At 43.6% G+C, this 20,667-nt stretch overlaps 1 protein-coding gene across 3 annotated transcripts in view; it reads right to left on the bottom strand.

Moving 5' to 3' along the window:
• SLC35B3 (solute carrier family 35 member B3) overlaps positions 1–20,667 on the bottom strand; it is a 292,399-nt gene that overhangs the window by 182,541 nt on the left and 89,191 nt on the right. The window contains exon 1 of one of the 3 annotated variants that reach the window (XM_069217176.1): positions 12,207–12,348. The exons of 1 other annotated variant lie outside the window; for it this stretch is intronic. In XM_069217176.1, coding sequence (XP_069073277.1) covers positions 12,207–12,283 — 77 coding nt within the window. In that variant the 5' untranslated portion in view covers positions 12,284–12,348. Of the gene's footprint in view, positions 1–11,405; positions 11,532–12,206; positions 12,349–20,667 lie in introns of those variants that run through there. One more of the 3 variants, XM_069217194.1, reaches the window with a different exon arrangement.

The raw sequence follows: 20,667 nt of genomic DNA on the forward strand, positions 1-20,667 counted from the left end.
TCAATTTTTTTCAATGTGTTTTAGTTTTATTAAATTTGTAAAGTGCTTGTGCTGTCAAGCTGACTGCCACAGATCACTATGGACGGTGTGCAGTATACACTTTCACATTTAGATATTTTAGAATATAAATACAAGCTCCTAGAATACAAGGGGAATCCATAGATTTAACGACCAACTATTCCCTCTGTATAGCCGGTGGGACTAGGTAGTCAATCATACAATGTATCTCACAACAGTCAAAGCTGTTTTTCTAGGGCTCATATAGCTGTGAGAACACCTAGTAATGAAAGCATAAAACAATTCACTCTAATGATATGGCAAATGATAACAGCCACTGTGAAAAATTACAATCTTTATTGTGAGAAATTGTAGGAAGCGTTTAGTGTGCTTTGGGACAAGCACAGAACCCAACTCGTAATTCAGGCTGGCATGCTGCAAAATGTACCGAGGTTAGTTACAGATAACAACTGATCTCAATAAATAGATGGTGAAGACAGACACTTGTTTAAAGTAAGGCAGCATTTACATGAGGAAATGCAATACTAATGGTGTTGCATCTAAACTCCACACCTCCTGTGTTTTATCCTTGATCGTTCACGCATTCACAAAGCCTTAAATTCAGCATTCCAGTTCTTGCATCCTTCTTTTTGTACATGACATAGATTTGGTATAGATGCTGTCGAAAAAACATTAAAGCCAAACCTAACCAGTAATGGAAAAGCCAAATGTCTGGCTTTGGCAAGCTGATGAAATGTTCTTTACTTGTTTTTTTTTTTTGCAAGCACATCCTACAAAATGAAAAAGAAAACATGGAGCCTAAAGGCAGATGCCAAATGTTTGCAATGCAATATATATATTTTTTATATCCATTGCATATATTTTAATACAGAAGTACAAAACAAATATATGAGCCTGTTTTGGTTTTAATAAATGTTAGACCCAGTTCAGGTGCCACAGCCGCAGGGAAAGTAGAGGCTACTCGGCCTCAACTGTAGGTTGTGAGGTTGTTATCTCTGGTGAGCAGACACAGGGTTCTCGGGAAGGGGGTTCTGGAATTCAAGACTCAACAATCACACAAGAGCCAATAACTGACTGTCCAACCCAGTGCTTTACTTTCAAAAAAGAAAAGTACTTTAATTTACACTATAACAGACTATGACACGCACAATATATACAGTGTACAATTTGGTATCCTGGGCTGTGAAGGTCAGGCTGCGCCTCTTTTCCCCTATCTTCCCCTCGTTCCCCCACTTCATTGGTCTAGGTGGTTCTCCCTTGGGTTAAGGTATTAGTGTGATTATGACTCAAATGTACATTGATCCTTCTATCATATGTTGCACCCAGTCTCTTATCTTCTCACCCTTCGTGGATCGGTCTTTTAAGGCAGCTTCCCATGTTTGTCTCCATGTGTCCGCTCCTTACCACTTCTTGGAGGAAAAGCGTCAAACTGGCAGCACTGTCAGGGTCTCCTTGTTAACTGTGGCAAACATGTCTTCAAGGATACTGCTGCAGCATGTCTAACGTGGCTGTAGAGGGATGTCAGGATTTGGGTGTACTATATGATATGGCTGTGAGGCTTTATCATGTAGTACACTCTCCACTCTGGTACGTTAATTTAAGCTCAACTCTTGGTAGCTGTGAGCAGTAAGGCTTAGCAAAGGAACAATATGTGAAGCATTTAACATCACCAAACAGCGAAAAAAGAAAGCAACGAGACACGAAAGAAAGAAGACGCCAATTTATAAAAATAGAAACCTTGATGAACAAAATCCGCTGGAGAATTATGGAGATACAGAGTCCCAAAGATATTATTACTTTTAAATGCAACCTCAAACAAGCATTGGCACAAAAAAAACTCTGGAAAATTTTGAAAAAGTTAGTTTGACTATTCTGAACTGGGCTGGGCTACCAACCCTGGCAGGACAGAGGTCGGGGGTGAGGGGGGAGGCAGAGTATACACTTTGGACAGTTATCTCACTGACAGTGTTTTTGAAGCAAAATCCAAACTTTATAGAACAACTGCTATAGACAACAATGGAGTGGTCCTGATGCTCAGGGATTCAGGCAAAAGATGCTCAATGGATGCTCGGTCTGTGATTCGGTCAAATGGGGATAGTTTTGTAGGTGCTCCTTGGTCCGCAGATGCAGTGAGGCGAAATTGGTCACAGAGATCGGGTCCCTCTAAGTCCTCTACACTGCAGTAGTAGACCAGCCAATGCTAGGCTACTGGTCTGTCTACACTGCGGTTGGGTCAAAATACTTAGGTGGGGTATTATTGAATGTCAGTGACTGTATATTGAAAATATAGTTTAAAAACACAAGTAAGACTAAAAAAAAATCAATAAAATAAAGCATGGAAAAAAGCATTAACAAAGAAAAGTATTGGTCTTATAGCCATGCACAGAAGAACATTTCTTTTTAGGTGGATGTGATAAAGAAAGCTATCACTCACATTGCATGTGATCAATCAAAAAATCAAATAATCAATACTTTGCTTTATTGATTCTGATAAAAATCATAAAAGCATACAATAATTAGCAATAACATATTATAAATAAAAACAAAATAATACTGCATAATTTAGTTAAAAACCATACAATAAAATGCAACAACATTGTGTTAAAAATGCAGCATGGCAGTATTGCACTTAAGAAGAGGGTGCCACCCCATCACAATCTGGTTAATTTAAGTAATCCAGACTAAAGGTAACCAGATATCTTGCAACAAATTGGTAGAGATACTAATTGTTGCAGAAGCAATAAAGTAGGGAGTTATAGTCAGGTGAAATAGGCAGAATAAATGTTTCAGAGGTGTCTTATAAAATATAAGAAAAAATATGTTCAAAGTGCTTTGATCAGATCAACCATCACATGGGCATGTTGTTAAAGTGACACACCAACCACTTGTTTTAGGAAAGGTTACAAATCAAAAGAAAATATCAAGTCTAAATCTCGTCAAAACTAGCCTATGTTGATCGTTATAAACAGACTTAACATAAGGTTGCATGCCATCAGTAACAAGCATCATTTGGGTTTTAATAACTCTAGGTTTAGCACATTTTTAACTCCTTCCTATTACTATGGTGTAATGAGCCAAAATTTTCTAAACATCCTAACTCCAAACAGATCTGTCTTATGAATTTGCAGCTATGGGATTGCTAAGACAATGACGACTTAAGATAGTCATTAACAATCTTTTGATTTAAAGCTGTGACTTCGCAAGTCCAGCTCTTATGCTACAGAATAACCGGTTAAATTCCAATGGTGTCAGCTAAAAATGGGGCACTAAGTTCCTTGTGGCAAACAAAAGAGGAACAGCTTTTAGGAACAGTAAGAGGCTTCCTAAAAAGCATTCTCAGCCAATTGGAGGGGCTTGATGTTGCTGTATCTCAGCACTCCTGCCCCACACAATGCCACAGACACACACTTAGCCTTATAAATAGTGATCATTTCGATCAGTGGTCTTTTGCCAAGTTTAGTTGCAAAGTTAAGCAACGCCGATTAAGTTTTTATAAAGTGCAGCTTTCTGGTATCAATGGCCTGTTTCGAAGAACTATGTGCCTCAAATAAAACCCCTCGGTAAGAAAAACTGGAAGTGAAACTCAGCTTAACATCACCAACCGTAAAATCACAGCACTTCATACGTTAACAAAACAGGTGAGTTAACTCCTGAAACCCCATGGGGATACAAGACATGGGCACGCATCGTCAGCATAGAGAAGGGATGGAATCGGGCAATGTCTGATCTGAGGGATGTCCATGCATTGCTCAGTCAAAACTGCAACCAAGCTGCTAATGAGTGAGCAGAAATGGCACAAGAACACACCCCGGCCAACCTCTGCCTCTATGCTAAATGTGCGAGTGCATTCACCCCTAAGTCCATAATGTATCCTAGCCCTGCTCCCTGTATACATCTCTCGAAGAAAAGATATTATCGGCGGGTCATCCCCGAACTCTGACAGTACTTTCCACAATTTGTCATGCACCACATAAACACATGCACTCGATAGTTGGCCTTCTTTTATTTGAGTATGCTTCCCACATAACAGGTTTAGATTAAGGGGGTCATTCCGACCCTGGCGGTCTAAGACCGCCAGGGCCGCGGGCAACGGAAGCACCGCCAACAGGCTGGCGGTAAAGCCGCGGTCAGAAAAGGGGATCCGGCGGTTTCCCGCCGGATTTCCCCTGGTTGGGCTGAACCTCCATGGCGGCGATACCGACCCCCTTCCCGCCAGTCTGTTTCTGGTGGTTTTGACCGCCAGGAACAGGATGGCGGGAACGGGTGTCGTGGGGCCCCTGGGGGCCCCTGCACTGCCCATGCCACTGGCATGGGCAGTGCAGGGGCCCCCTAACAGGGCCCCAGCATGATTTTCACTGTCTGCATAGCAAACAGTGAAAATCGCGACGGGTGCAACTGCACCCGGCGCACACCTGCAACACCGCCGGCTCCATTCCGGCCTCTGTGTTGCAGGGCCTTTCCCGCTGGGCCGGCGGGTGCTCCCTTGGCGGGCACCCGCCGGCCCAGCGGGAAAGTCAGAATGGCCTCCGCGGTCTTCTGACCGCGGAGCGGCCATTTGGCGGTTCCCGCCAGGCGGGTGGCGTCCGCCGCCCGCCCGGGTCAGAATGACCCCCTAAGTCCCTGTTAAATCATCTCCTACGAAAGCCATATTGCACATCTGACAGAATATCATTATTTTCTGCCCATTCTCCTAATTCTCCCAATAATGTTCTACTTGGGACTTTCACCAAAGAATCAAGTAGGGAGAAGGGGCAGGAGCAAGCTGAATTAGAATGGTCCCCGGTCTTATAAATGAGGACTTTCAAAGACTTCAACCATGAGTTCAAAACATCTGATATACTAGAGGCCCCTATTAACTTGGTCAGTATTGGCCCCAAAAATGCTAGATTAGCCTTTGAAAGATCAATAGGGATACTGTCCAGACCTGGTGCTTTGTCATCCTTATAAGCAATAAAAGCCCTATTAATCTCATCCCAGGACAAAAGATAGACGTCTGTGGTTTCCTGAGAATTCCTCAACAACTGTGTGATTTGGCCTCAAATATACCAAATCAGGGATTGAATAAATATTTGGAAAATGGGCCACCCAGTCGGTTTCATTAATAACAATCTCTTATCTAGGTGCACTTTCATCCCTTAATAGTGGGGTCATTAGTCACACACCACATGGCTGAGCAGTCTTTTGACTTACTTGCTTCAAGTAATTATTTCCAAGCAACATTCTTTAACTGTTTTTTTCCCCTCTCTTTGAGTGCTAGATTATAATCTTGTTGAAGTGCCTTAACTTCGAAGTTACAACTAGGAGATTATTTATGAAGAGTTGCTTTAAGTCACCCATGAGCTTTAGAACATTTATATTGAAACCAGCCCAATCTATTATGCCCAGCCTGGTGGTATATGAGCCAAAGTCTGAAGTGAGCTGACCAGCCACCCTGTGCTGTATGCTGTGGTGGATAGAAGAAATATGTGATAAAACCAATAGATGAAAATGGCTTACACAAAGCGGTTCTTTACATGTCTTTATGTATGTATTCTTTACTTAAGATGTTTCTTTTTATTACATGGGACAGGTGCACAGCTAAAGCTGTCTCTAAGCTAGACCTGAAAATAACCACTATTAGTCTTCAAAGTCAGCAAAGGGTCTAGCATAGAAGAACATTTTGGGATTATATTACAGCATTCTGGAGAAATGAATAGCACAAAAGCATTTTAAATTCAAAACATGTTAACATTCAATATGTTTTCTTGCACTGCAAAGTGCACTTATATAGTTAATTCTTACCCCTGTTAGATTGTTGAGATTTGTATGGTTCGCTAAGCACTCAGGATGGTATCCAGGAGCCCTAGGAGAGAGCTGCACTGTGTAAGAGAAGTTTAGTTGAAAAGCCTGGTCATCACTTCCCTTATGAATTCAAGGAGGAAACTGACAGGTCTTGTTGGAGATGTGGGAGAAAGTGTAGCCTCCCATTTCTAGGCACCATAAAGGGGGGTTGTGGGCAAGGAGTTATTGGGACAATCTGAGGTGTCTTTGTGGATGTGGATGATTGTGGAGGTGTGCAGGACCTGAGTTGTGGAGAACTTTGTATGTGAGGAAAAGGAGTTGGAAGGTGGAGAGCTACTGAAAGTGATTTGTTTGGAGACGTGTGGCCATGGGGGCAGGTTGACTGTGAGCCTGGCAGTCGAGTTTTGAACAACTTTAAGTCTGTTTGTGGGTTTTGCAGCAATGCCTATATAGAGGGCATTCCAGTAGTCTAGTCTTCAGGTGTCCAATGGGAGAAATGTTAAGATTTTTTTGGAGCATCCTGAGGGTGTGGATGCATGTTGCTGCTACCATTTTGGCTTGGCTGCCCATGGAGATTTGGTTATCTATTATGACACCCAGGGTCCTGGAGGCTATGGTTCGGATGAGTGTGGGTCCTAAAGTGTTATGTCACCAGACAGGAGTCCATAGAGAGGCATGCTTGCCTTCTACTACTACTACTTCAGTTATGTCTCAGTTTAGCTTGAAACAGCTTCTTTTATCCAGTCTGCTGTCAGACATGCATGCTAGGTAGACTAATTGAGTAGTTGGTGCCTCTTCTGTGAGGAAGAGTATGAGTTGCCTGTCATCTGCATATGAAATGATGCCGAGGCCATTTGATCCTATAATGGAGGCAAGAGGAGTCATGAAGAGATTGAACAGGGTTGGGCTCAAGTGGGAGCCCTGTGGAACTCCGCTGATTAGTTAGTCTGACTGGAAGGAGGGATGCAAACCGCTTGACAGCGTCAGAAGGAGTGGATCTATTGTAGGGCGAGGACCTGGATTACAGCCTTGCGGAGACTCTGGATGAGGACGGGGTGGGAGACGGTGCTGAATGTGGCCTAGAGGTCTAGGAGGATGAGGGCTGCAGTGTTGCCTCTGTTGGAGATGTTGGTGGTTTTAACCTTGCTGGGTAGTTGACTTTGATGAGGTAGTGGTTGGTTCAGGTCAGAAGGGACGGGTGTCAAAAACGATGTTAGGGGAGTTGGTGAAGATGTGGTCAAAGAGGCATCTCAAAAGGTGCCAAATCCCTTCCAGTGTCTGGTAGCACACTAGTCTGCACGTTTTAGATTATGAGTGAAGACCTTGTTCGGATAATTACGGACTTGGATTCTGATTCCAGGTTAGGCTTTTTTTTTTTAAATGCCACTGTAGGTACTCCCATGCCTAAAAAGCAAATAACACCAGCCTGCATATCAGAGAACTCTGAAAGTAAAAATGCAGTGCAGCTAAACCTCTTGTGGGAAATATGATTTGTGATGTTATCTATACAAGCTTCTTCTTCCACTTCAACATAAAGGAGATCTGTTAAACTCCTCCTCACAAACTACTCACTTTTTTCTTGCAAATGACTTACAAAGGCTGTTCCACTGTTGCCACCTATTAGTGGACACTTTAACATATTATAATACAGTAGACTTTGAAAGGTGTGTGTTCTGTCTCAGCTGGTAAAGCTTTCTGCCTTGTTTGATAAGTTGGGAGAGGAGCCCAGCCAAGCATCTGGCCCCATGTGTCCTCATTTTAATATTCTAATGTTACAGAAGCAAACACAAAAATACACTGAATACCTTGATATCTTAGGCTGTAACTATATTTTACCTCATGACTTAACAGAACAGTTGGTGACTTCAAAGTATTAGGACAAGGAATGTAACGCCAGCCCCTGCGGTGCTAAGGGCCCCCACCCGCTGCCTTCAGGGGTCCATCATTCATATCTGTAAGTTACTTGAGTCCCAGGGGACCTTTATCACATTTTGAAAAACCCACAAAAGTACAATCACAATACCAGTACACCAAAAACCTACACACAAAAAAACAGGCAACAAAAATAGCCCTGCTCAGAAAAATGACAAACACAGTAACACCACAACACAAGAATACAATATGGAACACACACAACACTAGACAATAACTACAGAGCAACAAATCCCAGCTACAAGCAAAATACACAGCACAATAATACAACAGAGCACACAAAAGCACATAGCAACAACAACACATCCTATCACAATAAAAACACAATAAAGCATATTGTGACACAAAATAATGCAGCAACATGAAAAGCAACATCGACACAACTGAACCACAATAATAGCACATCAAATCTGAAAAAGATACACAAATATAAAGAGCTGCACATCACAGCAGTAAAACAACCATAACAAAATCATACAACTACTTGAATACACAACAAGCAACACACTAACACAACATAAAAAGACAACACAGTACAAGAGCAGCACAACATACCAATAAAATACCTTCATGTGACAACACAGTACTATAAAAACAATACAAGAAAACATTAACATGTGAGCAACAAAATAACAAAAACACAAGAATTCAAAACACAACCATAGACAAATTGCAGTTGTTTGTGAAGCATTAGCTTGTGCTGTGTTTCGTAATGGATTTTTAGTATTTTATGGGTTTGTTGTATTGTGTTGCTGTGAAATGTTTATATTGTGATGTGCTGTTATACTGCTTTTTTTAGGTGTATTATTATGTTGTGATGGAGCTTCAGCTGGATTTTCTTTGGTATTTTTAGAAGGTGTAAAATAGTGGAGCCTTTATGTTGCAAAACAGTTTCATGGGTTTCTAACATTTTTGAGTCTCTAGAAAGGTGCTGCATTGGCAATGTGTATGCATGTATCTGCTATATAAAGAAAGACATGGTTTGTGCTCAGTGTATATTTTTGATAGACTACACATCATTCTGTGCATGCATGTTTAGTTGCAAGCAACATGTAGGGGGATGAGCTATCCGTTGTAGGTGTAATGTAGCCAACAATGGCATGATGGTGGGTGTAATGTTGCCAACGATGGCATGATGGTGGGAAGACATAAAATAAAGCAGGTCCTGTCATAATAGTGGTAACTCTCAGTATACTGTGTGCACCCATGACATGATGTTGCCCACGTCTGGCATCATTCGAGCCCTGGCATTGCGGTTGCAACTCTTGTTGCATTTTAGCATCACCATAAGAACAATACTGTTTATGGAATAACAGCAGTAATTCTTGACATATTGTTGATACCTATGGCATGTGGATGCCCAGTCTTATGTAATGATTGAACCAGCACAATGGTGGTAATATTTAGGTCTTGCCTACCAGTTGGCAAAGAGACCTCCTGTATTCAATATAGACTGAGGGACTTACACAAGGTTTGTGAGTCTGTATTCTATTCTGCCAGGTCAGCATAGGGATGTACTCACTGCCCTAGCTAAGTACAGTCTACCATATTTAGAGATGTCTGGCAGGAAGGTGGACATCTGTGTCTTCAGCATAGCAGCCACCATGGTAGGTCCGTTAAAGACACTGACGCTTTGCAGTGTTATCTTCTTAATGCTTTAGGTACAGACATCAATCAATCATTCAGCATACCTGCCACAATCCTCGAATCCTTGCTCAGCTGGAAGGGAACGGGATATCCACACTCATTTCCACAATGAAGACAGCCATGAAGACTAGTACACCTGCATCTTGAGGCATTTATATTATTCAATGTTATGCCCTGGGGTCTGGTCGTGAAGCATATATATGCGCGCTTTGTATACAATTCTATTTACACTTGAGAGCCAGGAAAAAAATCATGTTCTGCTTGAAAAAGATGCACTTGTTTCCATATCCTTATGTTTGTGATAGAGTAATCTGTTCGCCAAAGTCTGAATCAGGCCGCCAGCATTTCCAGCTCCTCTTCCTCACAAAGCACCTACAGTCCTTTCCTCCCTCCACCAGTATTAGATAACTGTTCTCTCTTGCCCCTTTCCTCGCTTGCTAAGTACTTAGGGCCAGATGTAGCAAACTTCCAAATTGCGACTTGCAATTTGCGAATCCCAGCGACTCGCAAATTGCAACTCGCAATTTGGAATGCAGAAAGGTGTCTCAGACACCTTCTGCGAGTCGCTATGGGGTCGCAAAGACCCACCTCATTAATATTAATGAGGTGGGTTGCAATTTGCGACCCCATAGCGATTCAGGGCACTCACGGGGATGGTGGCCTGCTGGAGACAGCAGACCACCATGTCCGTGACTGCTTTTAAATAAAGCAGTCTTTTTTTTTCAAAGTGTAGCCCGTTTTCCTTAAAGGAAAACGAGCTGCACTTTGAAAAAAAAACAAAACCTTTAGTTTCGGTATTTTTCAGGGCAGGTAGTGGTCCCTTGGACCACTGCCTGCTCTGAAAAATTATTTTTTGTTCCAGACACAAAGGGGAAGGGGTCCCATAGGGACCCCTTCCCATTTGCGCCTGGGTTACCATCCACTCCAAGTGGATGGTAACTGCGCTTTCATTTGCGACCGCAATCGCGGTCGCAAATGAAAATACATTGCATTGCGAGTCGCAAATAGGAAGGGAACACCCCTTCCTATTTGCGAGTCGGAAATGCATTTTGTGAGTCAGTTCCGACTCGCAAAATGCATTTCTACATAGCAATGAGGCTTTAGCGACTCGCAAACGGCGATTTTCGCCGTTTGCGACTCGCTAAACCCTTGCTACATCTGGCCCTTAGTCTTTGCTTCTACACGCAGACTCAACTTTGTCTTCAATTACAAGGGTGGCAGCAGCAAGTGTGTGTGCCTATTTCCTTCATGGAGGTACATGTGGTAAGATGGTGAGCGCATACGCACCTTCTGCAAGCACCAGTAGTGTGTTACATTTATGCAGCAGTAGTACCTGCAGAGGAAGAGCACGTGCTCACCATCCTCATGTGCATAAAATCAGCCAGAAGCACACACTGGGTACTCTAGTGGGTGCACAGTATATGCCCGTGTCCAGTACACAAGTAACAACATATTTTTGTGGAAGCTTTCAGAGATAATATTTTTACAGACACCGGGGTGTGCTGGGCTACGGTACAAACATCTAGCACATAGTGACAGGCAGGAAATACGCACTTTGATGTAAATGTGGGTTTCCACATCAAGAATAAAAAGTGAATACCCATGTGCCCTACAACCCCAGGTGAAAGGGTGCCAATTTATCCCGCTTCAAAAAATATATTTTCTAAAAATGCATCTCAATTGTTTCTCCTACGTCACCCAAAGGTGTGAGGGGATAGATATAAAGCATGAGGAAAGGAGTTGTCATCGTGCCTGTCAATATCAACTCAAAATAATTCAAACCTAAATTTGGATAGACACGTATGTTTCCCTTAGTGTCCACATGATTTTACCTCTTCTCAAACAAGAAAGTATTATACTAGCCTGCATTTGTTTAGCCGTTTGCACTGGGAGTTATTGAACACAAACAGAAAAGCAAAGTGTTTGAAATCTCTGTAAACATATATAAATTGTGACCTGGTGTTGTGGGATCCCTTTTAGACATTCTCTTTTGGAGTAGGACCAAGTGATATTTGCCAATAGTGTACCTTTTTGGGTGGTGTGGCAAAGGAAGCAAAACAAAACGTGTTATCCGGTGGCTGATATTAACACAAGCATTCCATCCATTACGTTTTTGTTTTCATCAGTGAGCCATCCCAACTTGGACCGGTACAGCTTGAAGGGGGCCTTGTTCTCTGCTGAGCCATGGGACCCTGCTGCACCTGTAAAGGCAGAAACCTATCAGGAGCTGCTTTTATTCCTGTACAGAGATGTCTTAGCCAACCAGTTTGGGCCGAACTGTCGCTTTTGAGGTGACACCAATCCTACTTTGCATATTACTGGTCCTAGTTTGTAATGCCATGGTTAGCAAAAACAAACACTGTAATTACCACTTTTTGGTTTTCACACTGGGGATTACTTAAGACATACTGGGCTTTACACTCCGACAAACTACGCAGTCACTGGACATTGACTACCTTTGGCCCCAGAGCTACCAGACAACTATTTTTCCCACAAAACATAAGTCGCTCATATATGTACAAACAACAAAGCCATAAAACTACAGTGCTACCGATTTATTGCTTGATACCACATTCAACCCATTTGGACTGTCACCTATTCTTTCTGAGACGAAATTATGATTTAAGACCGTGCAAGTGGTGTGAAGAAAAACAGTATCGTGAGGATAGTAGCATTAAAAATAGACGGGGAATCTACATTCCACTTATAATATTCAAAAACTCCACTACATATTTTTAACAAAAATATCTTTGTGATAGATGTCTGATCCTGTGTTTCTAGTCTCCGCCATGAAAAAGCTCTTTGTTTCTGCACAGAATATCTCGTACCTTGTAATCTTGGGAGCGTTTGAATAATCAGTCTTTCCATTTACAGCTGGTGTGCTTTCTGCCTCGTTGGAAATCATTTGTTTTCTTCAAATGTGGGAAAGAGATACGGCGGCTGAAGTTTAGACAGTCGAGAACCTGCACTTCCTTATTCTGAGTCACTCTTATTTGATTGGAGGAAAACTGAACGAGCGAGTTGAAATGCAAATGTTTGTAAAGAAAAGAGAATTGCTTTTAGAGCACTGAGCGGGTTGTGGTAGGAAGGCGTGAAGAAACACACTCTACTCCACTATACCTTTATATTTAGTCCGACAAAATGTGCATAATTCGTAGTATTTCTTTTTAAAATACAAAATATTTAACTTGCTGAACTAGTTTAGACAATTGTCCTCCCATCACGCGGTCACTGGATATTTAAACTCCTGCAACCAATTAACTCTATCCACCCGGAGCTGGACTGGACAATTTTGTTCTCACGATGATATGGCTCAGAAATGTTTTTATTCTTTGCACTGTAAGTTTTTTCAGATATCATAAGCATTTTTTTCCTAAAGCTAGCAGACTTTTGGTCTTTAGTCACCATGTACATTGTTTGTCGAAACAGCATGATTTTAAGCAGAACGGGACAAGTTTATTACTATTTTTACAATATTTGATTTCTCAAACAGGCAAAAATATATAATTTAGGGATCACCAGAAGTTGCAACTGTAGCCAATATTACCACCGGCACTAGTTTTGGAGAGGTCTTTCAAAGGTGTTTATCCACTTTCTTCAGATATAGCCACGTGCCTGTTACCAAGCAATTCAGCAGCTAAACAGGAAGCAGTTTAGTGCCTGTGGGTGGAATAAGAGGTAGAACTGCTCATTTTTAGGCCGAGCGTGCAAGCGCTTTGACCTGTTGTTAGTATTGTGGGCTTTTAACCACGCCCACCTCACGCCCATCACGTTCACTTCATTCGCTGGGTTGCCTTTCAAAAATGCCTTAATGACATTGGCAATTGCTCAATGTTTGTCCCGCCTTGGGGCGGTTTTGTTACCGCCTTGGACACCGACACTGTTACATGGATAATTGCACAATTGCCCATAAGTTTGACTGAGCGTATTTCTTTTTACTTCTGTGTCTTTCCTTCGTGCTCATGCTCACTGCAGCCATGGCGCTTTGAATCGTCTCGCTTATGTCAACTAATGTTTTACTTTCCATTTTCAATTTATGTGGCAAAAAGAGTCCAGTTAGGAATTTACAATGCCAATAGTATTTTTATTCTTGTGACTTTTTCACGATAGACCGTTTTTCTAGTTACATCTGCACAGAAAGCATGTTTCCTTCTAATATCTTGCAGGTACCTACATCTTAAAACAGCGGTCACCTCATTTTCTCAAAATTATTGGTGAGTGAACTGGCATTCATTTTGCCTTTAGTTGTGCCTTTGTGTTTCATTGTTGACCCCAATGCATTTTGTGCTGACAGTTCCACTTGGTAGGCTTGCCAAATCAGCCTGGCGTGCGTCTTCGCTTGCATGGATTGCATGTTTTGTCTTTTTACTTGCTCACGTGCTTTTGCTAAACTGTAGGTTCAGGCTGATCAAAAAAAGATTTTCTTTTGGTGGCAGGTAACTCAGTTTCTGGTATTCCGGAGAGGTCCTAGATCTTTGCGTTATCATGACATCACAGCAACTTGATATTCCTGGTAAAATCTTTTATCCGTAATGTAGGTTTCATTCCACTTTTCCCTCTCTGAATTGATGTTGTTCCAAGTGGCCCCTCAAGAAAGAAATCCTTTCATAAACCACATCCTCCCCTTAGAAAAAATATCTTCACATTTCTGGCCAGAATACTTGTATTTGAGTTCAGATTGTTACCCGCCAAATCGCTCAGTTGCTTGATTTATGTGCTAACCCAAAGTGCTAGCCAAGATGTTTTCACATATTTTATCTTTGTAGTTTCTTTTCAAAGTGGTGATGCGCTTCAAAGAAATCCAGAAGTTTGGTTTGTTTTTTGGCCTTTAAAATTATCATTTTAGAAGTCTGCCTTGCTCCATCCGCTTTTCCATATTGGAGTGCGATCCTTGCTATGACTGGACAGTAGAGGATGCTTTGATTTAAATGCCCGTGTCATAAGAAGGAGACTGTGCTTCTATCTTTGCTTTCTTTAAAATGTATATACAAGGTGCATCGGCGTAATGTGTACTGGCTTTAATTAGTTTCCATTGTGTAATGTATAAAGAGGGGTCTTTGACAGAAACATTTTTTGTGCGTAGTACTCATTTTTCAAATTCAGTAATGTACTTCCCGCATCAGTCACCCCTGTGTCGCAGCATCTATTTTATATGAACAAGTGAAGCTTTTAGGATCATGTATTGACTTTCTTATGTGCACTACCTTTGTGAGTTACAGGAAGCTAAGTGAGTTTGGGGGAGTTGCCAGCAAGTATTTGGTTTTCTCTAAAGCATTCGAGGACGTCCCCCAGGATAATCACATAGCTCTTATCGTTTTCCTGGGAAATGCGATGCAGGTTGTGTGAACCTTGATTGATCATAACCAGCACTTCTGGAGCGTACAGGCATGCCCTACGTTTTGTTGTCCCTCATGGAGTTTTGACTATATGAACAAGTTACTTACCTTCGATAACGCTTTTTCTGGTGGATACCTGTGGATTCCTCACCTTATGAATTCTCCCAATGCACCGGCATTCGACTGAAAAAAATTTCCCAGCTCTCCACGACTATGAGGACGTCACAATTGCACGGCTCCGCATGAGACTCCATCTGACGTCACCATGGCAATAAGAGGTCCTCGCTGGCGTGCTGACGTCAGTTTCACCCTTTTTTACGTGCCTTTGAGGTGAACAGGTGAAAACCGACCTCACAATAGCACATATATACATACATATAGCCATATGGATGTAATACAAGTACAACATTTATTTATATAAAAATGTATCAAAACATATATACATTTATAGAAAATAAGCCTTGGTATGACCAGACAGGCAACAGGGAGGCGGGTCGGACTGTGAGGAATCCACAGGTAGCTACTGTATCCACCAGAAATAATGTTACCAAAGATAAGTTTTTCTGATGGATAAAACTACCTGTGGATTCCTCACCTTTTGAATAGAGTCTCAAAGCAGTACCGCACTTGGGGGTGGGTGCCTGACTAGTCACACCAAGAAACCCTGCAACACAGAATGTGCAAAATGGCCGTCCCTCCTGACTTCCGAATCCAAGCAATAATGCTTTGCGAAAGTAAGGAGGGAAGCCCAAGTTGCTGCTTTACAAATATCTACTACAGGAACACCTCTAGCCAAAGCTGAAGTGGCATACTTAGCCTTGGTAGAATGAGCTCTAATACCCCCAGGAGGAACCTTTGTTGCTAATGAATAACAGATCATAATGAAAAGATTGACCCACCTGGAAATGGTTCTTTTATGGACAGCTCTGCCTTTCATGTTGCCCACATATCCAATGAAGAGTTGGTCATCCAAACGAAAGTCCTTTGTTCTATCAACATAGAAACTGAGAGCCCTTCTCGGGTCTGAGCAAGGAAGTCTTTCTTCCTCTTTTGAAGGGTGAGGGGGAGGATAGAAGGATGAAAGAGTAATAGACTGCCCCATATGGAAGGGAGTGACAACCTTAGGAAGTAAAGCCGCCCTGGTTCTCAGCACCAATCTGTTAGCATAGAATGACGTAAAGGGAGGTTTGACACCAAGAGCCTGAAGCTCACTCACACGCCTTGTGGACGTAATAGCAAAAAGGAAAACTGTCTTTAAGACTGGCAACCTTTAAGGACAAGAATGCATAGGTTCAAACGGTGAACCCATTAAAAAAGTCAAAACCAGATTTAAATCCCACTGAGGTATGAGAAACGGAGTGGGAGGAAATTTATCAGATAGGCCTTTCAAGAACCTAACAACTATAGGTGATTTGAACAAGGAAGGTTGATCCGGAAGGCAAAGAAACGCTGACAGCGCTGACAAATAGCCCTTTACAGTCGCAACTGCACAATCCTTCTGAGCTAAAGTAAAGGCAAACAACAGAACATCAGACAAAATCAATTTGTTTCTCTCCACACCAAGCCACAAATTTCGTCCATCTGCCGGCATAAACAATCTTAGTGGAGTTTCGCCTGGCCAATAAGATAACATCCACCACTTCTGGCGGAGGAGAAAAAGTACTCAGATTGCCCTGCTCAATCTCCAGGCATGTAGGTGCAGGCTCTGGAGGTGGGGGTGTAGAACCTGCCCCTGCGACTGCGAGAGGAGATCTGACCTGAGAGGGAGACGGAGTGGAGGGCACAGTGAGAGTTGGAGAAGGTCCGTGTACCACACCCTTCTCAGCCAATCCGGAGCTATTAAAATGACTTGAGCCCGTTTTGTTGAATCTTCCTCAGAACCCGAGGAATCAAGGATATGGGGGAAACGCGTAAAGTAACTGGCCGCACCAAGACATCCCCGCCCACCATCGTAGATCCACTGCAGCGTCTCTGGAGATTGTTATCGACTCTTCAAGATCCCCTCTCTATTGAAACCACTGCTTGCGGAGGCACCATTGGAGAGCCCTAATGTGCCAATGCGCATGAGTGACCAACAGACTGCAAGAAGCAAACAGACCAAGCAGACGTAGGACCTTGAGGACTGGAACAACTACTCCTTTTTGAAACATTGGAATCCATGCCTGAATGTTCTAGATCCGCTGAGGCGGAGAATACGCCCGATTTAATGTTGCATCCAGTACTGCCCCTATGAACAGGAGGCGTTGAGAGGAATCCAGGTGAGACTTGGGCACGTTTACAGTAAAACCCAGACTGAACAACAACTGCGTTGTCATTTGGAGGTGATGCAGCACAAGCTCTGGAGACTTAGCTTTGATCAGCCAGTCGTCCAGCTAAGGGAATACCGATACTCCCTTCCTTCCGAGATCCGCTGCAACCACTGCCATCACCTTCGTAAAGACTCGAGGTGCGGAAGTAAGACCAAAAGGAAGGACCGCAAACTGGCAGTGTTGCGACCCCACCACAAACCGGAGACACTTCCTGTGTGACTTGAGTATGGGGATATAAAAGTAAGCATCCTGCAAGCCTACCAACACCATCCAATCCTCTCTGTTCAATGCCAAAAGCACCTGCGCTACAGTCAGCATCTTGAATTTCTCCTGTTTGAGGAACCAAGTCAAGATCCTCAGATCCAGGATAGGTCTCAATCGACCATCCTTCTTGGGAATCAGGAAATACCTTGAATAGTATCTCTGCCCCCTTTCCTGCTCTGGAACCAACTCCACTGTGCCTTTTGATAAAAGGACCTGAACCTCCTGCTGAAGTAACAAGACATGATCCTCTGAACAAAACGAAGGACTGGGAGGGTAGCAAGGGGGAAACTAGAGAAAGGGAAGGGCATACCCTTTCCCCACAATATTCAGTACCCAGGAGTCAGATGTGACTAACTCCCACTCGTGGAGAAAATGAAATAACCTTCCCCCTACAGGAGAAGCAGGTCTTAAAATGGATGGAAAACTAGGGCTGCTTTCCTTGTTGTGCTCCCCCAGAGGAAGAAGATGAGGCAGGGTGCTGTTGGGTGGCTCCTCACGTTCTAAACCTCCCCGTCCTCTAAAGGACCTATATGAAAGGTTGGCAGACTGTTGAGTCGTAGATTGAGGCCTCCCACAATAAGCGGCTCCACGGCCAAACTGCCCTAAACCTCCAAAAGGACCTGAAAGGAGTAGATGTGGAAGCCTGCAGTCCCAAAGACTTCGCCGTGGCCCTACTATCTTTAAAGTGCTCGAAGGCAGAGTCTGCTTTGGCCCAAACAACTTTTCTCCATCTATTGAAAACCCAGAAGACCTTAGCCACGCATGTCTCCTAGTGGCGACTGAAGTACCCGTCGCCCTGCCCACTGAGTCTGTAGTATCCAGACCAGACTGGATGATCTGTTTGGCCGCAGCTTGGGTGCCCAACAGGAGTTCATGGAACTGTCCCTGCATATCCTGCGGCAAGTTAGGCACTACAGCCCTAGCCGTGTCCATCAGGGCGTGCACATATCTACCCAACACACAGGTAGCATTAACTGACTTTAGGCCATACTGCAGGATGAAAAAGTCTTCTTAGCTGTCTGCTCCATCCTCTTGGACTCGCTGTCTGATGAATTAACAGGAAAGGAGCCTGGTGCAGAACGAGCCGAACAATAAGCCTGGACCACCAAGCTCTCCGGAGTCGGATGTTGTGACAAAAATCCTGGATCTCCCAGAGCAACCCTGTACCTTCTTGCAACAGTTCTGGACACAGCTGGTGATGTAACAGACTTTCTCCAGATCTTTAAGATAGTCTCTATAAGAGCATCATTGAATGGGAGCAAGGGCTCCGCTGAAGCAGAAGAAAGATGTAAGACTTCAGTCAAAATGTTAGTTTTAACTTCAGCAGCTGGCAATGGAAGGTCCAAAAATTCTGCAGCTTTCTTGATAACCGAGTGGAAGGAAGCCGCCTCTTCCGTAAACTCCCCTAGGGGATCCCACTCAGGGGAAGTGTCCAGCCCACTAGCAGAGTCTACGCCCTGAAATTCTCCCAAAGACTCAGCAATCTCTCCTTCCTCCATCAATTGACTTTGGTACTCTTGCTCTTCCAAGAGCCTCAACGCTCTCCTCCGTGACCTCAACCTGGTCTCCAACCTAGGCGTCGACATGGAGTTAGCCGACGTCAGCTTCAAAACCGATGAGCGTGGACCGGGAGAAGAAGGAGATGCACTTCGTCCCAACCGGGATCCATCCGACACCGGAGTTGACTCCATCGACGCCGTCAGCATATGAGGCGCTGTCATCGGCGGCGTCTGTCTAAGCGTCGATGTCATCGGCGCCAGAGGCCTATGAGGCTATGTCATCGGCGCCAAACCGGCATCCTCAGCCTGATAAAAAGGCATGAACGGAGCAGATTTGTATGGTGCTGGAGAGCCCAAGGAGAATGCCGAAGGACCCGTGGGACCAGCCAGTGCACCAGCAGGGGCCTCAGCCTTATTAAAGATAGTGAACATGGCATTCAGAAATGCCCCGGATCCGCTGCCCGAGTCGAGTTGGATCTTCATGCGGTGCCTGGGTCGGATCTGGAACATGTGGCACCGACTCTTGAGCCCCAGGTGAAAAGTGAGGACCCGCTGGAGACTCAACCACCTCAATGAGCAATGGCACCGACGAAGCATGTGGACTTTGAGGCTGGGGAGTTATAGTGGGACTAACCTCCCACGTCGTACAATGCCTTCTGGATGGAGATCGAGATCGACCTCTAGAAGAATGATGTTGAGAGTCGTGTCGGCGCCTCTTCTTATAAGACTTATTGGATGACGAGTCTCTAGTCTTAGACCTCCGATGACTTCTGTGTCCTTTCTTCACCTTAGCTAAAAAGAGTTTAGTTTTGCTCTCCTTCAGCGCCTTCGGATTCATCCTTTGGTAGGACACGCAGTCTCCTACATCTTGGTCCGAACTGAAACAACATAAGCAATCCTCGTGAGTGTCAGTGACAGACATACAACCGCCACACTCCCGACAAGGTTTAAAGCCTGACTTTTTAGGAGGAAACATTGTAACAAAGTACAATAAGACATCATCGAAACAGTAGCTTCGAGAGATAAGAGAAAACCGCTAGTGTCGAAGGCACGGAAAAAAGGGAACGGACGTCAGCACGCCGAAGAGGACCTCTTATTGCCATGGTGATGACCGACGGAGTCGCGTGCGGAGCCGTGCAATTGTGACATCCTCGTCGACATGGAGAGCTGGGAAGAAAATTTTCCGTCGAATGCTGGTGCATTGGGAGAATTCATAAGGTGAGGAATCCACAGGTAGTTGTATCCATCAGAACATCGTCGTGTTTAGCTGGTTTGAAAACCTGCCAAATCTTTATCTGGTTCTCTAGCATCCAATCTCCTATTTTTTATATAGAAGAGGCTAGTTATTTGCTGCACTCATTGTTTATTTTTAATTTATCACCCTGCCTTCTCCCTCTCAAGAATGACCGCATAATGCACAGTACCATTGGCGCTCAAATTTGTACAGTCTGTTCGCACTAAGGATGTAATTCCAATCCTAAATCCCCCAAAGCTGCCTCTTTTGGGTTGAAGCTTGTTTTGTTATCAAGGTAATGTTTTTTTCTCTGTCCTTTAAAATGCACCTCTAACAGGTTGAGGAAGGAGACTCTAGTGTTCCGACTTGTGTAACCTCATCTTTTAAGTTCCTGTAGTGAAGGGCAAGGCCATTCCGTTACCATAAACTCCCCTAATGACAAGTTAGCTTGCCACATACATTTTGTGGGAAGTGTGAAGTGTTATTTGTGCGAGGATTAACTTGCACGTTGTTGTGCTTAAGAGCACATTAAGTTTTCAGAACAGTGCATCCCGTTCGGACACAGCTTACAAAATGTCAGCACAAAGCGTCTTTAACTATAGGAAGGCACTTACATTTTCTTCATCATTGTATAGAGCTGTGATACC

The sequence above is a fragment of the Pleurodeles waltl genome, chromosome 2_1 (genome assembly GCF_031143425.1).
Source record: "Pleurodeles waltl isolate 20211129_DDA chromosome 2_1, aPleWal1.hap1.20221129, whole genome shotgun sequence".
Classification (NCBI taxonomy): domain Eukaryota; kingdom Metazoa; phylum Chordata; class Amphibia; order Caudata; family Salamandridae; genus Pleurodeles; species Pleurodeles waltl.